Source organism: Perna viridis, chromosome 5, assembly GCF_037379345.1.
Source record: "Perna viridis isolate PV_CMFRI_1.1 ecotype Kerala chromosome 5, ASM3737934v1, whole genome shotgun sequence".
NCBI classification, from domain to species: domain Eukaryota; kingdom Metazoa; phylum Mollusca; class Bivalvia; order Mytilida; family Mytilidae; genus Perna; species Perna viridis.
Genome location: NC_142449.1, coordinates 9714826 through 9736289, shown reverse-complemented (window position 1 = coordinate 9736289; position 21464 = coordinate 9714826). Strand labels below are relative to the sequence as shown.

The window sequence follows — 21464 nt, the reverse complement described above, 5'->3', positions numbered from 1 at the left end:
GTTTATGAATCTCATAATATACAGAGGAAGATGTTTACAAAATGCTGGAATTTTTAATCGACAATATGTTTGTCCAGTGTGGTGGATATGTTTTTCAACAAACGGTCGGCACTCCAATGGGTACAAATTGTGCTCCATCACTTGCTGACCTTTTTCTTCACTCTTATGAGGCTGACTTTATAGCTCATCTGATCCGAAAGGAAGAATATCGTTTAGCTAGATCCTTTAATCTCAGTTTCCGCTATATAGATGACGTATTATCTTTAAACAATCCTAATTTCGGGGATTTGATACATCGCATCTACCCTAAAGAACTTGAGATAAAGGATACCACAGACACTGTGAAGTCAGCCTCATATCTTCACCTTCACTTAGAAATCGAGGTAAAAGGAAAACTATTGACCAAACTTAACGACAAACGTGATGAATTTTCATTCAGAATTGTCAACTTTCCTTTCATCTGTGGCAACATCTCTTCAGCACCTGCATATGGAGTGTTCATATCACAACTCAAACGTTATGCCAGAGCTTGCCGAAATTACGCAGACTTTTTGTATCGCGCTAGAACTCTCACAAATAGGCTTCTGGAACAGGGTTATGTTGCTACAAGATTGAAGTCACCACTACAGAAGTTTTATGGTCATCATCATGAACTCGTGGATCGTTATGGTGTATCCATTTGCACCACTAAAACTGATTTATTCAACGGGTCATAGTTTTCCTTTCCTCCTTTGTCGACCCCTGACTTGATTTTTTATGAGCAACTCGGCGGGTGTTTCTAGAAAAGCTTATCCTACCGGTGCACCTGGTCCATGCTCCCAGTTTTTAGTGGAGTCGAGTTGCTCATTTGCTTTTGTTACTTCGTATGTAGGATTTTAGTCACTTTATGTTCTTTGTTGTTTGTGTCTGTTTTCCATGTCTGGTCTTTGTCCCTGGATTACATTCTTTTGATTGCCGCTATAGCTTTGGTTCCCTTGATTACTCTTTCATATCATACGGTTACACTTGCAAAAGTCTCTATAATGAACTGTAGTTTTCAATTTTCACAATTTTGTGGTTTCCCAAATGTATTTCTTCCGTTTTCGAAGTTGTAAGTATGGTATGATTCTAGAGCATATTCATATCGCTTGAAGATTCATTAACTGTCTCAATTCGGCCAATTTAATGGACTTGTGATCCATGTTGGTACTGTAAACCATAAATCATTGTTTACAATTTTCATACTTGTAGGTCCTCGTGTCAATAGATCTGCTGGATTCATGTCAGTCGGGCAATATCTCCATCGCTGATTCGGAACAGTTTCTAATATTTCACTTGTTCTTTTCGTTATGAATTTGTTTAGCGGTTTAGTTGATGTAATTCATCTCAGTACGATTTGCCTGTCGGCTCAGAAATTTATTTCCGTCTGTTTGTGTAAATTCAAGTTTTCAAGTGTTTCGCCGGTCTTTCTCCTAATACTGCTTTCACTAACCAAAGTTTCGGCAATGTGATCCGTTTTAATTAGGCAACTCGATTTCTGGTCATTATTAATACTGACTGGTTTCCTGCTACTAAATACACACATGCATCGTCAGCAGTTTGACTTGCATCACTGAAGATATGAAGACTATAATTCTCAAAACAATTACTTTCTGTTGATCCACTGTGAAATAAATATCTCTGTAATTCAATGTCTATGACAGTTTTTAAATCCACAACGATTCCAAACCATTTTGACTTGATATGATCCAGTAAAAGTTGGTCTCACTCCAATTTTAGTTCCCAGATAGATTGCATCAAAATCTTAGTCCTGAGTGTTTCTGGACGCAAAATTTCCAAAGGATCATATATGCTATTCTCGTTAAATGAAATGTTGTTTTGAAACATGATTTTGTTCGTGTTAACATTCCATCGGAGTCCAAAAATTTTCATCCTTGTCAATACATTTGTCGGCTGTTGCTAAGTATTGCAGTTCAGAATTGTTTGATTCCCAACATCTCAAGTTAAATGCTGCTTCCGCTAAACGTGTCGCGATTCTCTGTAGAATGTAGATGTGACTGCTGGAAAGCTAGACAAAACGTTGTCCACATAAGGATAATTTCCCCAAGTCATGGCAGTACTCGATTGATCTAAACTAAGATGTTCCATGAGGCATATTTATGTGGTTGGAGAGTCTTACTTCACTGCATGGTATAGAATATAGTGAACTTTGTCAGATGAAATTTCAGTTGTGTCGACCTTTTCAATAAATCCGCGATTTTCTTGAACAAAAATAGTATCTCCATTGAAGCGTAACATATTTCGATCCTTGCTTTGACAACATTCAAATTCAAAGTTCTACTTTTTGTGATACCGTAGTTTGTGGGCAATTCTTCAAACTCTTCTTTCCGTGGGCATTTGGCTGTACAGCGTTTTTCATCATCATTGTATGTGATATGTTGGTCTTCATACTCTTCGTAGAAATCTTTTGTTCCTGTGTTTTAGCTTCATCGAATGACTCAACTTCCATAGTTTCTAATTCCCAAATTCCGTCAAGTTTGTATTCCTCATATTCGTCCTGAATTAACACATTAAGAATTGACGTTGAAGTTGACTTCCCGGTTGTAGATAATGTGTGCACTGGTCCAGAGACTGCTTTGTGTGTGTTACATGCGATTTCAAGTAACTGAATCTTTAAAGTTGATGAAACGATGGGTTAGTACCTACGGTGGTTTCAACTGAATCCCAGAATGGTTGCCATTCTATTACATTTCCAGGAAATGACGAGCGTTCTACCTTGGGTCATCTGTGGTTAACTTTGGATGATTGCGATGTATGGGCACTTAACGGGGTTTTGGGAAAATTTGTGTTATATGAAGGTTGATCTACATCGGAATTCTGGTGATTTTAATAGCTCAATGCTTGGTTTGTGCTTGGTTGGGAAATGATAGTAGACATGCGACTGACCGATTGTTGTTGACTTTCTGTAGAATCTTGAATCAGGTACTTGCATGTCTGTATCTTAATTTCCATATGACTTGTAAAATCGTTCGTATCCAGAATTTCCTGCTCAGATTCACTTGGTTCCGTCCAATCCAATATTGGATGTCCAAATTCTGTAAAATGTCTGCTTTCTTCCCCAGGAATGTCACTGCGGCATTCAATTTCCGATTTGAAATGGCATTTTCTCCTCCGTACGATTTATCAATCTGGTGACAGCACTTCTGTGTCCGCCTCTGATTGCCTTTAGCTTCTCCATTGGTCACAGCACCAATATCTGTTTCCATGGGGTTGTGATATGGCTAGTATTTCGCTAAGACGTATGTTCTATTCATCTTGTATTTTTAAACTGACCAGAGTGTACACAAGACAACATTACGTTACAATAATGCTGCAAAAATAATGGTAAAGTATTTACGTTAATAACGTCAGGTAATTGTTCTCATTGTGGCAAATTCTTGATAGGTAGTATAAAATAATACACTAACACCTTCTGCATGTATTCCATTTGCTGTATAATAACTTGAACCTGTCACTTTTACATTTATAGCAGCCCATGCATAGTTTTCTGCTTTCTACTAAAGCTCCGTTGACGCTTTCCATAAGATAAATTACCATTTCTGACTTTTTTTCTGCGGTCTCACATAATCATGCTGAACATTTAAGAACTTTTTACAATAATCAAATGAAAAACTGAAAACCATAATTTGAGCTTGCAATCACTATTACTCTTTCAGCTTAGGCTTTTAAATCGTTCAATGTGGTCTTTTTTTTTGGTATTCAGAGAAGCAATGTTGTCAATGTGTGTGCTCTCAAGCATTAAACCTCAATCAGCTTTATTCAGGTGAAAAAATTACGTTTGTATTAAAGGAATATTTCCCCTCTTTTTGTTTGATCACAACTGTTTTCCTATACAGCATGAAACAATTTAAAGTCATTACAGGTACATGTAAAATGTATAACTGCCAAACGCTTTACACAGTCACAATTTGTTTTAAATGTGACCTTTACGGCTGTGTTATAAAATTAATTTTCAAAAAGCAAATTTCTGCTGAGTTGACCCTATATTAAACAGTCGAGAAGAATTTTAAAATCTAAATTTTCCTATACACTTTACATTCGTGGTTGAAAATTCGATATTCTATGTTCGGTATGTTTTCTTACTTTGCTGTTGAACCATCTCTATCTTGCACTGATTTTTTTTTCAAATTATGTGCAAAAACTTAGTTTTGTGTAACACATGAGACATATTTTTCATTTCAAAATTTAAGCAATGTACGTACAATATACTTGTTTTATCATACATCCTAATATCACGTTAACTGTCAATGTCAACCCAGCAACCAAAGCATTGCAAACGAGCATGTTCCAGTCAGTATTCAGAGTTATGTTATAAATAATTTGCAATTTTGACAAACAAAACAAAAAGTAAACATATTCGCGTAAATGTTCGTAGCTCCAACGGGACTTGTATCCTTATTGTAATATAAGAGCAGTATGCATGTAATTGATTTATCTATTTCTTCCGCAATTCTTTCGGACAATTTACTTCCAGTCATAGTGCACAGTATAATATACAAATCCATGGTCATTCAAGAAAAAATTCCAAAATTTTACTTGAACAAAAGCTTGATACCTTTTCGAGCTCCAGTTAAATTGCACATACATGTATGGAACGGATGTATTTCTTCTGTTTTACGGTGTCTGGCGAAAGTGAGGGTCTGAAGAGATCGAAGTAACTTCAAATTATAGATATATTAGCTATACACAGTGATCGAAATGAGTGGTTTTTTTTCCATATGTATGCAACGCGCAGTGTTAAAAAAGGTGATACTTTCAACATGCTCATTATACACTTCCGTTGAATCTGATTACCAGAATTGGTTTAAAAAACAAAAAGTAATTTTGATGTTCATATTCTTCTGTTCAAATCTCTGTTATTATTAATACGAGTATGAATTTTGTCTTTAATTTGAGTTAATGTTGCAATAAAACACTGCATTTATATATATTGCCCCCTTTTTCAAATCACAAAAATGCAATTTCATCAAAATCCAACAGGTTTTTGACTTGTTATGGATACAAATATATATTCAATATTGTTTATATGTAGCATATACTATCTCATCTTAAGATACATGGTTTAACTGTGCATCAAAATCTGTGTACGAAAGGATTAACATAAAAATCCCTCACACTATTTTTGATGTAATGAAATTTAAATAAGACACTAATAATATAATATAGGAATACAGATACATCAGGGACACACGGAATAATGAGGACACAACTAGTTCAGGACACAATATAGCACAAAATTTGTAAATCATTTTTTGTTTTAAATCCGACCAAAATACAAGACAAATGGGATGTGGTCCTTTTGCTCTTTATAACTAAAAAAAATAGTACGAGATAAAAAAAATGATTTCAAAATGATATCATTTGATTCCATGTAACAAACTGAACTTTGACAACAAAAATTACATTTTCGGGGTGGTGACAATTGAACTTGAATACTAAAAATTACACTATTAGCCAATTTGGAGACCAATCTAAATAAAAAATAAAGGTTTTTTGATTGATGTATGATATAGCTGTATGTCATTTATGATGATTAAATTTTCCAGTATATGGTCGGTCACTGGACTAAAACAGCCTTTCTACAATATCAAATTTCAGGAAGACAAGCGGGATCTTGGCCTCTGACTTTTAAAAGCCCTTCTAAAAAATTAGGGTGCCACCTGCAACCTTGCCACTGCTTATGTTGACCCTGCAGAAAACATAATGGGTCAATAACTCATTTTAAGGTTAATTGCCCCAAAACACTTAGTGGGCCTTTACCTTTACTCGTCTACATAAGGACATTGTGACCAGAAAACAATCAAAAGCCTTAACTCATTTTTATAAGGTCATTGTGCCATATAGCATAATGAGTATTTACTTGTATTCATAGTGTCATTGTGCCAACAAAATTACTGGTTAAAAGTCTTTACTCCATTTTCTGGTTCTAGTTTCGAATCTCTTTCCTTATGATCATTTATAAGATAAAGACACTTATATTTCATACGATAATTACCTGAGCACTTTCAGATAACAGCTCTGTACTTTGTGACAATGCCTCCACATTTTTCACAGCTGACGTTAAATCCTTTGTGCTGTTGGCAGAAATATTTACCAAAACATTGACCAGATTGTCTACAACCTAAAAAAATAAATCTATTTAGTTCAAACTGCTAGTTGGATAGTGTCATCTGGCAATAAGAACTAATGACAAACAATGATTCCTGATATACTAATAAATACCCTCAGATGCTGAGAAAAAAAAACGGGAATTATTTTCAAAAATCTAGTGCTCAGCATAACGAAGTAGTTCTATCAACAAGGTTGCACTAAAAAGTTAAGTTAGATATCACTTGAAATCAAGAATAAAACTCGTTAAAGACTTTAGTGCAACGAGTAAAACTAATAATAAAAATAATGGTAAAAAACTAGCTCATCGGATCAGGGAAATCCAATAAATATTCCTTCATAAACTGCATACAAGTATTTTATTTTAGTAAAGTGACAGGCTGAGTAGTTCAAATGTGTCCTGTTGTTGTCCTGGATTTTTTTCAGACACCTTCAATCAACTTTAATTCAAGCCAACGTGGGTAAGAAAATCAAGACATAATATGAGAGACTATATTGGAACTGACACTTGATTTTCATGTTTAAAGAAATTTGGCATTAAAGGCCCTTCTTGGCATAATATACACTTGAAAGTTAATCAACTGTGAAGTTGGAGACTTGAATCCATATCAGATGAGAGAATATAAGAATAAATAAGGATTATGAATTTTTTTGCATTTAAAAGACAAAAGAATTGCTTGAATTATAAAGATTTCGATATTTTGTTCATTTTGAAATTTTTGGTCACTTTAAGTCATTTTTCTGGCAAACAAATGTTGTACAACCTTACAATTAATGAAAACATTTATTATACCATAGTTTTGATATGTGAACAAAGTTGTTTCTCGGGTACAGACAGTAAAATATGCAAAAATAAAACAACAAAATTTTCAACAGATGCTTTACTGAATGACGTATAATTGTGGCGCCAGTGAGACGTCATTACAATGAAGTTAGACCAAAAACCTTTCATTTCCCTTATATTTGTATATTTCACTATGTTCTAAACAACTTTTATATATTAAAACAACAAAGCTGATATGTTTGTGCTATATTCATAGCGTAAAACCCGTGCATCGTTCCTGTAAATTTCAAGATACCAGGCAACTTTGACAATAATTATGACCATAAGTAGATAACTTGTAAATAAAGGCAATTCAGCTTAATCTTTTAGCTTTCAGGTTAACCTTTCCGGTTATTCAGTATTATTTTTTTAGCTAAAAAACGATTCATTCATTCAATTTTACCAGTGTACCTCTTGTTTTTCTTCTGTACTGGTTTCTGTTGTGTTTGATGTAAAAATAGTTAATGTATTTGCAACAATGCTTGTAACAACTTCAACATTTTTTACATCCGCTGTAAAAAGAAAACAAAAAACGAATATGACAGTGAATATGGCATGTGAGAACTACCTGTTTGAATACAGAAGTGAAATCACCATGAGGAGACCATCGTCGTCCCAACAAAAAAATTATGACTTAAATGGAACATTAAGAGATACTCTGGCACTTAATGCAGAAAAAAGGGGATTGGGAATTATTCAAAATGACTTAACTCGAAAACTTTTTTAATTTTTCAGAAAATTAACCTACATTTAATGGTTCTTAACAACTGTGCAAAGTTTTAAAAAAAATCATTTATGCGTCCTTAAGTTAGCCTCTAGAAACCATGGGGGGGGGTGGGGGGTGGAAAGATGTAAAGACAAATGGACGCACAGACAAATTGCCAACTTTTTGGAGGGTAACAGATAATACCTCACCATTTTGCATGGCGGGATATGAAAACCCGAGGACACACTTTGGCCATCAATTCAAGAGTTCCAATCACACATATTAAAAGAGATTCACAGAACGAGGCATGATATAACCATAGTATATCAACCTCTGTTCATTTGGGGCAAATATAGACACAACATTAGTTTTTTGACAGACTTCAGTTTAGGACACAATATAGCACAACATTTGTAATTCAATTTTTTGTTTTTAATTGGACCAAAATAATTTTGGGGTGTGGTCCTTTAGTTCCTTATAACTAAAAAAAGCAGTTAGAGATAAAATAAAAAATGATTAAAAATCGCTGGCAGGAATTTTAGGAATCCAGTAAAAACAATTTCAAAATCGAACAAAAACGTATGTTTGCAAGTTCCAATTTTGTAACCCTTTAATTCCAAATCCGATAGAAATAAGTCTACCATATTAATGCTTTACAAACAGAATTTAAAAAAAAAACAAAAATAAAAAAACACACACATTGACATCTGAATCATAAAAATCAGGTCAACAATAAATGTTTCAACATAGCACCTAGTTTCCCTCTCTTAGCTCCTTCTCCTTATTTTTAAAAGGGATTGGGCAAAACGTTCCAAATACTATAGGCCCTCCAGCAAGTCCCACTTCCCGAAATCAATATATGTTATTTTTTTTTAAATTGGATAAGTTTTACTGAAGTAATTGTAAATAAACAAAAGTTAACCGACGCCAACAAGGACAGGGTGATACCATTATATGACCATAGAATAGCAGTCATATAAAACTAGTGGCCCTGTTTGTCACAGGAGCTCCCGCGTCATTTGTTAGTAGTGATTTCTTTATGTAAATCAAATGTGTCTGTAAGACACTAATGATGCCCCCCCGCCCTCGCTAGATTTGCCAAATTAAAAACATGTTTATTTTAATTTTTGTATGACGACATGGTTTGCTGATTCAGAAAGGTTGTGTACTGTTGGTTGATGTAGTAAATGTTTTGTATGTAAGGCTAAGCACTGCAAAAATACTTCCGATGAGAAAAAGAGGACTGATGGACGGACTGACGGACACAAAAAATTTTAACCCAATAACAAATCCCTAACTTTGTCGCTTGGGGTATATTTCTAACAAAAAGTTACAAAGTCAAACTATCACCCAGTTCCATAATATTTTACAAAAATCATTATGTGTTTAAACATCCTGCAAAATTTTTTTACATGTAGTTCAAAAACTAAAGGATGAGATAGCCGGTCAAGCCATATAGCCCTATTTCTGATGAAAATGACGAAGTCAAACTAACACCAATTTCCGTAATATTTCATGAAAAACAGAATCCTTTGACCCTGCACACTTTCATCATGTGTAGAAATATTTTGTAAATTATTTGAGGTGTAGTTCAAGAACTGTATGAGGTGATAGCCGGACAAGACATGACAATGTGTAATCCGGACGGACGGGCGAACGGACGGACAGCTGTAAATTAATATGCCCCCGACTGTTTGTCGCGGGGGCATAAAAACCTGATTTTTCTAAAAAAAAAAAAGATTCAGTGTGTAACATATGTTGAAAAATGTGTTCTAAATGATGTAACTGACCCTTTGTTGGTAGGACAGTAGTTTTATGCTAAACACCAAATGAATAGAGAAACTTGTAAAGTAGTTCAAAGAGTTAAGAGTTCAATTTCAAGGTGTAAGGAAATGCAAAGTGTTGTAGAAGTATTTTACTACATCAATTTATCTTTTCTTTTCTTACAATTCTCAAACTAACATTAGATATCATATTACCCCATGACAGTCTCATATCTACACCTACCACTTTTACATTGCTTCTCTGTAGAATTATAAATCAGCATTGGATCTGCGCATACACATTTATCCTGTACACACGATAGACCTTGTGTACATGATGTGTTAAGCATGGCAACTGAACAGGGCTCAAGGAATCCTCCAACTGAAAATAGTTATAAAACATCCCAGTCTATGACATGAAAGCACAAGTTTAGTATATGTCGTCAGTTGAAAGGAGACAAAAACAATATCATAACAGTATCTGCAGAGAACATAAAAATATACATGCAACACACTAAGAGTATCATAAATATTGTAAGGTTGGAAAGTCATCAATTGCACTTTTTTTCTTTTTATGGCTGTATTTTTATGTATTAGTTTTGTGTTAACTTAATGTACAAACAATAACTAGGTACCACAAAGGAAAGACCTAAAATTTCTAATGTCCAAAAATGTAAAAAAACTTTATGCCTGCATTTCAATGTTAGAGTCAAAGCATTATCATTTTTTATGTAGCTGTCCTAATTTAAGACATCTAACTAAACGATAAATCTTACAATAAGACTACTATGGTAAGAAAATAATGGTATGGACTGTAATAGGAAAATTTATCAACACTTGTTTCAGGCTTTTTATTTAATGGAAACTTTAGCTATTCTTCTTATATGCCTTTTGAATAATTTAAACTTAGAAGAATATCTGAACCACATGCACTGATTGCCATTGATAAACCTATGTTTTCAAGGAAGGCACGCATTTTCATAGTGAACTCAGCAAATTTCAAATATATAGCTTTAAGGGGTGATTTTATATTCCTAATATCATAATTAATCCATAAACTATAATTTTGAAGATTCCCTTTGACACAGATATCTACTTACTTTTATGACAATCTTTATTCATGACATAGTATACATTAGGATCACAATAACATATATAGGAACCAGATATAGAGGAACACACTGCAATCGACCCAAAACACTGATCTGATGGACCTCCATTGACACATGCTTCAGTGGCTGCTATTTCTAAAGTACATTAAGAAATCACATATACTCACACATATATATATAAAACTAATTTAAATCCAATTACAAGTACGAATCTGCATGTTTGTCAAGAAATAAGTGCAGCTTTGTCATGGGAACAAGGTGCCAAATCCCTGTAAAAATGGACTGTATAAGATCAGTTCAATTTATTTCTTTTTTTAAACTGACAAATAATAGACCAATGTGATTGCAATGTGTACTAGGACAATATTTTAAAAAGCAGATGGCATTTTAAGGTATTACCGGGGGTACCCAAAATACATGTAAGAAAATACAAGGGACATTGAAAAAAAAACGTGTTGAAATCATGAAACAGAAAAAGGTATGCTTCAATTGTTTTGAAAGTAACCGATTAGCCGATCGTAAATCAGACTTTTAATGTAAACAATGTGGGTGGGCGACGATACCATACAAGTATATGTAAAGCAGAAACAAAAACAAGACTAAAAACCGCCGTCGCACTTATTTGATATGATGTAAAATGCCTTATGAGTGATATTTTACTTGACGAGGGAATACTAAACTCATTCTGAACATAGGACTTAGCCCTCAAACTAGCAATTGAACCGACTGAGAGCGTAGCGTTGAAAAATCTGGATTCGGGGAAGAAGGTCTGCCGTTTCAAAATAGCGATGATAAAAACTCAAAAGAAAGAAAACAAGAGAATTTCGACGGAAGTAGAAATCATTATCGATTGCAGTCCTGATTCAGATGAAATCACTAAGAGAAATTGCATCTTATCGTACTTTAAAGGATTACAGCTAGCGCATCCGATATCTGCTGAAGAAAGATATCGATAAATCCCAATTGATAGGTGCAGATTTCTATTGGTCAGACAAACCTATCCGAGAAGAGGGACAGACTGCAGTAAAGTCAAGCTGGGATACTTGTTATCTGGACTGCTAATGACAAAATAGAGCAAAATCAGACTACTCAACAATGATGAACATTTTAATTGACAAAGAGGCCGTGAGATGTGACTTAAACAAATTCTGGAATCTAGAAGCACTTTTGGTAACCGATACACACAATATTGAGAGCCAGGCCGACGTAATCCGAGAATATGCGTAAGAAAATGAAGGTATTAAATTTGAAAATGGTCAATACAGAGCTAAATTAGTATGGAAACGTGATTGCCGTACCTTACCGCACAACTTAGAAGTAGTCAAACGTAGAACAAAAATGTTATCCAGAAGTCAGAAAGCAACAAGAATATACTCGAGATGTATAGACACATCGTAAGAGACCAAGAGAGGCGTGGTTTTAGAAATGTAGAATGGTCCGAATTTCCGATTGATAGGCCCATACACTATATTCCACATCATCCAGTTGCAAAAAAGCCATCACCAACATCGATCCACATCGTTTATGATTGTAGTTGGCACTATGAATCCGAGTTGAAACAATTGCCAAGAATTAAACCCACCAGAAATGAATGACATCGAAGGAATTTTGATCTGCTTTAGAGCTTACAATTCGCAACTATTACAGATTTGGTGAAAGCACTTCTACATGTAAAGTTAGACGTAAAGGACCGAGATACTAAAGGTTTTCTCTGGCTCAGCGACCCAGCAGATATGAAGCCCATTCATGATTTATCGTTTCTATTCGAAGCTACTTGCTAACCTTTCATTTTAAGTGCTACACTTTTTAAACACATCAAAGACAATCCGGGACTCACATCAGAAATATTAGAAAATGGACTGGACAACATTTTGACGAGATTCTACAAAGAATATGCCGAAGTGAAGTATTACCATGAATCTCGAAATTTAATTAAGAAACAGTGGATTTTTAGCTTATGCACGTGGATTTCAAACAGCATGACGCTAAGAGACATAGCACGAAAATAAAACACATTAGACACCGATGAACAAACTAAGATACGTGGATTGAAATGGAGCATCAATACTGACAAACTAATGTTTCAACAAAATCAAGACAAGATTCAACAAAAAAGGTCTACGCAATCGTTATATCGAAAGAGGGACATTAACGACTTTTGATCCATAAGTTACACTTACAGTGAAAGCAAAAATCTTCATCCAATCACTATGGAAACATAATTTCAAATGGGATCAAGTACTTCCATGCATGCCCTCTGTGTACTGGATTCTTAAACTCCACAAGAATCCATACAAAGAACGTTACATAGTTGGATCTACAAAATGTACCACCAACCTCTTTCAAAACTTTCTGCTATACTCACAAATGTCAAAGAGGGTCTCCAGTCTTACCACTTGTAGTGGTATTAATTCAACGTGGATCCTGAAGAACTGAAAAACCTTCAATTCAAGATTATTATCAGATTACAATAGCATTAAAACCTATGATATACTTCTATACTCAGTGAAAATCCCGACTCGAAAACATTATGCATCGTTGTTTCTAAAAAAAATGGTACACCCAGATACAAATATATCGTTAGTAGTCGAGATTCCTCAAACCTAAAAAAATAAGTCCATATCTTCCAAATATACAGAAGAAGATATTTACAAAATGTTGGAATTTTTCATCAACAACATATTTGTCAGGTGTGGTCGACGCGTTTTTCAACGAACGGTTGGCATTTCAACGAAAACAAAGTGTGATCCTCTACTTACTGACCTATTCCTTCACACTTCTGAGGCTGACTATATATCTGATCTGATCGAAAAGAAAGAACATCGTTTAGCTAGATCCTTTAATCTCAGTTTCCGCTATATAGATGGCGTATTACCGTTATGCAATCCTAGTTTCGCGGATTTGATACATTGCATCTACCCTGAAGAACTTGAGATAAAGGATACTACAGACACTGTGAAGTCTGCCTTATATCTTGACCTACACATAGAGATCGATTGTAAAGGAAAACTACCGACCAAACTTTACAACACACGTGATGACTTTTTATTCAAAATTGTCAATTTTCCTTTCATCTGTGGCAACATCCCTTCAGCATCTGCGTATGGAGTTTTTATATCACAACTCATACGTTATGCCAGAGTTTGCCGTAACAACGCAGACTTTTTGTATCGCGCGAGACTTCCTACAATTAGGCTTCTGGAACAGGGCTTTGTTGCTACAAGTTTGAAGTCATCACTACAGAAGTTTTATGGTCGTCATCATGAACTCGTGGATCGTTACGGTGTATCCATCAGCACCATGAAAACTGATTTTTTTCAATGTGTCATAGTTTTCCTTTCCTCTTCCGTCTACCCGGACTTGACTTTTTAAGAGCAAGACGGCGGGTGTTTCTATAAAAGCAGAGGATGCTTATCCTACCGGTGCACTTGGTCAATGCCCCCAGTTTCTTGTGGAGTCCGAGTTGCTCATTTACTTCTGTTACTTTCGTTGCATTATTTTAGTTTCTTAATGTTCTTTGTTGTGTTTGTCTGTTTTCCATGTCTGGTCTTTGTCCCTAGATTACATTCTTTTATTTCCACTAGAAACTTGGTTCCCTTGATTCCAGCTGATACTAAAGCCGAATGGAGAAAATTTGGAATGGACCTAACCTAAGTTTTGAAAACATGCTTTAACAGGAGTCTAAATATTGTCAATGAGGTTAACTGACACTTCATGTATTTAAAGATGCGCATTAACCAAAGCGTACGCAGCATACACCTACGTACAGGTAAAAAGTTCACCAAGTGAAAAATTGATAATGGCAAGGAATCGAGTCAAATGTCAAACAGAGATGAAAGTGACTTCTGTTGAAATCATCTGAAGATCTGACCGGGGGTTTTCGGGCTGCCTTAAGCCCCCAAGCAGGGTCCAAGTGTGCAGCCCTGGTGGGCCCCCAGGAAAGAGTCCCGGGAAATCCAATCCAGAGATTTCAGGTTTTTAACCATTTTAGCATGATCTGAGTATGGTTTACACTTACAGTATATGATATTTCTTGGTGATATCAATTTTATGTTGGTTGGCAAAAATCACCTTAAATCATCATTTTTTTGGTTCCCTACACTGCCAATAAAGCTCTTTTTATCCATGAAAATTTAAATAAATATTCAGTAATTGGACTAAAAGTGTTATAAATTCCCTTATACAAAATATGAATTATTTTATCTAAATGAAATATTTACAGAACCAAAGTTGGATATAATACAACAAAGTTATAATGTTTGGAAAATTGGGATTCTTATCATGAAATTGTCAATTGTTTATTTGCCAACCAATCTGGCACTTAATGATAGGCAAATCAGTGAATATAACATCACTAATGAGATTGGCGAACTCTCTTTTTTTGCATTTATTTGAGAAAATGCAAACTACTGATTTATTTGATATTGACACACTTTATAATTGTCAAATCAAGAAACTTGGAGAAACATGACAAAAATCGATCTCCTTCAGTTGAAGTTCGTCCTTTTTCTCTGATTTTTCAATGTGCGTTCCTTTCAGAAAGGTCGTTGACCCTACAAGATACAATGTCAACTGGTTGATTTTTACGAATAACACTTTCGCCACCGAGATAACAACTTGCGTTTTTAAACCACTCGGGACTGGTTCACGATTCAGTCGTTACCAGAATCCGATAAGGGCATCCGCTAAAGAAGCAGTTAACAAAGTTTACAAATGCCATAAGGAATGTTCGAATAAAATATGCCAAGAATCATCCAGAAAACGGGTCGATTTTACTGACATAATTTTCTGGATGATTTTTATTTAATCAGAAAGGCAAACAAGCGTTATGAATTGACCAACTGGGAAAAAATGGTCAAAATCAGACCTCACCCCCCTCTAAACCTCTAAACTTTTCTCAACGAATTTACACTGATCTCAAAAATGAGCAAAATCGCCCCCCTCCCCCCCCTAAAAAAACTGAAAAAAAAAACAGGAAAATACACAATTAAACATCACAGGAGTGGACTTTACAGGAGCGCTTACCCTACGAAAAAAATACAATGAGGAATCCATTTATACGTTTGCCTGCTCACATGTACCGTAACTAGAGCGGTGTAGTTATAATAAGTAGCATCACGGGAGAGATTAATTAGACTAATTAAAAAGTCATTGAAAAAATGCTAGGACGTACGCTCGTGAACGATGGAACTCTTAGAATCATTCTGACCGAGATCGAAACAACATTTAATGACAGACTGATCACATACCTTGTTACCGAAATTCGAGATCCAGAACCACTTACACCTACTCACCTTCTATATGGACGTCGACTCAGGTGCGTACCGTATTTGCGAGATGACAAGTACAACTAAAGACCAATTGATGTACATTCACATCTTAACCTTAATAGCATGCGTCGAAACAAAGAGAGCTGCTTGACACTTTGAAAATCACGATGGAAAGGAGAATATTTAGTGTCACTTCGAGACTATCATCAGAGGACAGGTGTCGACATGCGCAAAACCCAAAAAGGAGATATGGAAGGAAAGGAAGAAAAGCGAGTATTTTGGAGTGTTGGAGTCATACAGGAGATCATCACTAGGAAGGATGGACTTGCAAGAGTTACAATGGTCCGTACGAGAACTGGTGTCATTTACAGACCAATAATAAAGTTGTACCCACTGGAAATAAATTAATGGACTCAACATTTAGACGTCGTACACAAAACATGAATTAGAGATTAAAAAATTCCATTTTATTTCATTTATTCATTGACTGTAAGTGTCGAGTTTTCTTTGTTAGAACATTTCCTTAGTTTTAAGAGAGTTTCATTTTTCGATATTTTAGTACCAGCATTTCTAGCAGGTATCGCATTACTTTAATTACTGCTACCATGGACATTTACTTGCCGGGAGTATGTCAGTGACTTAAGTTTATGATACTGATTTTTGCAACGTTTCAAGGCGCCCCGTAAGTATGTACACTTTGTAATGTCACGTAATCATTACATGCATTAGCTGAGTACACATTACGTTTTTGAGCAATAAACAATTGGTTTAAATTATGATGTGTTCAATTTGACCACTTCCCAGTTTCTCAAAATTGAACCCTTTTTACATACAAATTTATAATAGTTTGAATGCCACTCAAAATATAATTGCATGACTTCAGCAACAGTGTACCAAAGTTACATTTTAAACACAGTTCTCTTTGTTTTGAATGGCACAACAATGATAAATCGAAAACAAATAGGGCAATTTGCTCTCACCAATATTTTTTTTAATTCTTTCGACAGACGTCTTTACTGAACCTCGACATTTAGCAACAAGCAATATTGTTATGCTGTGATTAGGTTGTTGCAGATCCAAACTTCACTTTCTAGTGTGTATTTTTATAACAAAATATATTCCTTTTGCAATGCAGTGTACTCTATTTTCCATAAACTTAAAGAAAAGGAAAAATATGAAATTGTTCGTGCATCGCCAAACTGGTTGTATATGACAGGTGATTTAACAGAGGGGTCCCTCAAGTCAGGTCTTACTATTTTAAACATTCAATATGTCATTTATATAAAGAAATGGTTAGTTGATTAATTTTCTTTTTCAAAATTCTTCTCCTCACAAACAGACACTATATAAATAATCAATAAGTAAGTAAATTGACACTTACTTTCTTCACAAACTTGTCCATTTTGATAATATGTAGTAGGATCGCACTTGCAAGATTTCTCAGTAGTATTACATATAAGTGGAGGCACTGTACACTGACCACTGTCAAGGCAATGCTCTCCTAATGATTTTTCTGAAAAAGAAAAATTCAGCATTCAACACATAACAACCTGAAAAGTAACAATCAATCAACTATACATTTTTTACAGAAAACAAACACCTCCTCTCTTTATGCTGTGGGGTTTGCTGAAATATATATCTATCTTTTCTACATGCTATTAAAATATCACAATTGTTTTTGATAGACCCAGTTAGGGCCCTTTATTGGTACATTAAATAAGAATTATACAAAAGTACATTTCAGGAATAGAGGGAAACTAAAAATCATCAGACATAATCTGCCTCTGTCTGCCATGGTTGTACTATTGTTTAATTGGTCTATATTTCTAAATCCTATTATCAGAGAAAAAGTTATGATTAATTACATAAACTCTGAAAAGCCAGAATCACTCCAGGGGAGCTAAAAAGACAAAATTACAATATCTAATCTCTAGATTTAGTATTAACAGACCCTTTCATGTTAACTGTAAGGTAGACAATAAGCATGCTAATTTTTTTGGTCTATCTCAAGCCCAACCTAGAAGCAGGTTATTTCACACATGCTCAACGACTATCCTGCAGTTAACAGGAAAGGGTCTATCATTCTGTTCTAAATGCATTTTGTAAGAAAATCATTCACGTTTTTGAGTTGTACAATATGACAAACAAATATGCAGATAAATGGCAGTGTGTTATATCATGGTTATCAAGGACTGTCATATAATTAAGTGTGGTAACTTTGCAATGCATTTTTGAATAATTTTGTTTTTACAGGTTGATTTTTGTCAGCATTCTGACTATGCAATTCAGCAATATATAGATCTGCAAAGGTCTTTATTGCTAATACTTACAAACGATACAGGGTTCTGTTACGCTAAATCTAATTGAGTACTTACTTTCTAAACAAACTTGTCCATCTTGATAATGAGTACCCGAGTTACACTGACAGGTATGAGTAGTAGTATCACAAATAATTGGCAATGAACACTCATCATTGATAATACATGTTTCTCCAATAGATTTCTCTAAAGAAAATAACAATATATATATATCGAACCTTGGAAAAATACATTTAGAGTGAAAAGCTCTATGGCAACATGTATGTGCTACGTGTAGTAAGGGGTGCAAACACTAGTACTTTAGTTAAAGTCTTAAACGGTCATTTCGGTCTGAACAAGTCTGACCTGTTTGAACAAAAATCTGTTAAGACTAGTTCAGTCGTTCAGTAGCTGTTAAGACTGTTACCGGTCGTAATCATTTACGTCTTGTTCAGTCGAAAAAGAGTTATCTCCCTTAAGTTAGCAGGTCAATATACACTATTTAAATCTTTCCTTTTTGAAATAAGTAAAATAATTATAGTAAAATATATTAAATAATGTTTGGATGTGAATATTACGTAACTAAACAACAATAGTCGGTATGTCTTGTAAAGCTGCATAAATTGCTGTGTATTTACATTTCTGGGAATTTCGATAATACTTTCACCGCGCACGTCAAGTCGGTCTGCATTCGGAATGTCTACTAAGAGATACATATGTCAAACTCAATCGTGAAATAGAAAAAATAAACATTTCACAGCATCAGTTTAAAATAAACATTACGAATTCGTCGAAGTACCACCAAATTTGCAGACAGATATAGGTGGTGGAGTAGAATAAATATTTTTTTAATTTCATTTATTGATATTTATCAAATTTAAGAAATTTTCTTAAATTGATATGGCGCTGTGTTTCGTGTATCGTACGAACGATTGTATATCAAGGCATCTAGAATACTTTAGAACACACCATCAAAATCATTTTTACACTGTGTAAGGTTTATTTGTGATTTACATAATTGTACTGACTAATTTTTCTTTTATTCATTTTTATAGTAATCTATATTTACTCCTTGACCCGTGTAATAAGTTTCACTAGCTTTTTCACAATTCCGATTCTAGCTTTAGCATTCGAATAATTTTAGTTAATTTTAAAAACACTCCTACCTCCAACCCAAGTAGAAATGCTTCTAAAAATGCTTTCACTGCACTAAATTAATTTTTAAATATGACACAAAACGGTCAGTTTTTAAGTCTTTTGTGTAAGGACTTCACGGCACGTGTCGACAATCACGTTAGTAACTGACCGTGACCATGACTCCTTTGTGTATACAGGTTGTTAATAACAGTGCATTCAGGTTTTTATTCATTAAGCATTGGTCTGACTTTTAAGTTCTGTTCTGCGTTGATTTTTTTATCATTATATGAAATTAAAATTTGGAGCCGAGCGAATTGTAAGAAAATAAAACCCTTGAAAATTTACTCAATATTTCAAAATAGGCCCTAGCGGCATCTGATACTTCGGTTTTCGTTTAGCTTTTTATGAAACTTTTTAAAACTATATAGTAGATCAGTATATTTTAGTTCATGATTTAATGACCAATTGATTATCCTTTTTATTATACCGATTTTCTACACATTTTATACAATGTAGCAATTCTCAAATAAATTTTAAATTCTACAGTGTTTTGGCAGGAGATAGTCCGAGAGTAAAATTACAGATTTATTTCACAAACATGTGAAATATCAGAATTTTTACACAGGGAACATTATATAATTCACTGTCCCCTATATCATAACTACAATGACATCACTTTATATCTTATATAACCATAAGGATTAACTAACTAAGGTTTTTTTTTACGTCCTTGACTACCCTGCCGGGTCTCGCACGGACGGACCACAACGATTACAATATACACGCGTTATATACTGTTACATGTCATTCAGGCCACATCCAGTATATTGTGTTCATTTCATATATGCATTGTATTACGTCGATTAATTGAATAGATGTTCAATGTGTGGGTTTGTCTTCACTTAATATATTTCTTGTGTCCACATTAAGGCACAAAATGATACAGTGAATTTTTTTATTCTCTTTAAAATTTTCTTAATGTTGAATATATTTGTTGGATATTTGATGAGACATCCTTATTATATCTTGTAGTTATGTTTGGTGAAAATGAGTTGCGTATACATACTTAATATCAATTAATTCGTGTATTTTTGACAGCAAAACAAAAAAAAAAAAAGAAAGTATTCTCACAAAAAAAAATTTCAGTCTAGTGATTACACTCATCTTGCACACTGAAAACATTTCGAGTTAATTAGTAGCTTGTGTAACATGAAGACCGTGTACAACCTTCGACTTACAAATGCATGGCCAATCCATAAGTCTGATACATGTATAGGCTAGAAACCACTAATTCCACTTCCCATAGGCTTCTATGCTAATTTCACAATATTCAATGGCTTCTCTGGACTTTACTTTAACTTTAACCTGCAGTGGACTATATATCAGCATGATTCTACATATGTCAGCTCACAATCCTCAGAATGGCATGTGGGGTTAGCAGACTTGCAGTGCAGTACTGGTCACCGGAAGTGAAGTGTCTATAAATAGCATGGGAAATCCCAATGTTTTCACAAGATACGGGTATATTTAGAAATCATTATGGAGATTAGGCTTCACATCACAAGAAGCAAAATGCACCTATAAAATGTATAGAATGTTTTTCCTTTCAGAAACTGTTTAAAGTTTTTAAATAAGATGAGAACTTTTTTCACAGCACTATGAGAAACAGGGGTTATTTCTGCGTAGGACTATTTTTGCGTACGTTCCAAATGCTCATTGGTTGAATTGGTCTGTAACCTATATGTTAAGTAGTTAATCGTCATTTATGGTTTAATGCGCCATTATTATAATCCGATACATGTGTGCAAGTATTTGTGTAGAATATAGCGTCACACTACACATATAGCAGTGAAAAAAGAAAAGTATACATTCGAATATATTTGACCGTCATTTAAGGAATACAGTGGCGGATCCAGCTGATTCTGGGTTATGGAACCCCTCTTGACCCTTTTTAAAATTTCTGCATTAACTCGTGATGGGCAAGTAGGCATTAAACTGTGTGTTATTGATTAATTAAGCGCATTATTATTTGTTAAATTCCTATTAAAAGGGTCTACGGATCCGTGCACTCAAGTATTTTAATGTAATAATTGACCATAACTCGATATGCATTACTTTCATTCACCAGAGACTTCAGTATACACTACCTGTTGAGTCTATCCCGATCGGCTTATTTTACCCTTCAATAATGTATAGCCAGAGAAACCCA

The 21464-nt window shown here is 34.5% G+C and overlaps 1 protein-coding gene across 8 annotated transcripts in view; it reads right to left on the bottom strand.

The window, feature by feature from the left end:
* LOC148615900 (polycystin-1-like protein 2) overlaps positions 1-21464 on the bottom strand; it is a 140021-nt gene that overhangs the window by 36063 nt on the left and 82494 nt on the right. For all 8 annotated transcript variants that reach the window (XM_088582513.1, XM_088582515.1, XM_088582517.1 and 5 more), the window contains 6 exons: positions 18197-18325; positions 17203-17334; positions 10540-10686; positions 9684-9821; positions 7382-7482; positions 6035-6160 (listed from right to left, as the gene is read on the bottom strand). In XM_088582513.1, the coding sequence (XP_088438639.1) occupies positions 6035-6160; positions 7382-7482; positions 9684-9821; positions 10540-10686; positions 17203-17334; positions 18197-18325 (773 nt within the window). The remainder of the gene's footprint in view (positions 1-6034; positions 6161-7381; positions 7483-9683; positions 9822-10539; positions 10687-17202; positions 17335-18196; positions 18326-21464) is intronic.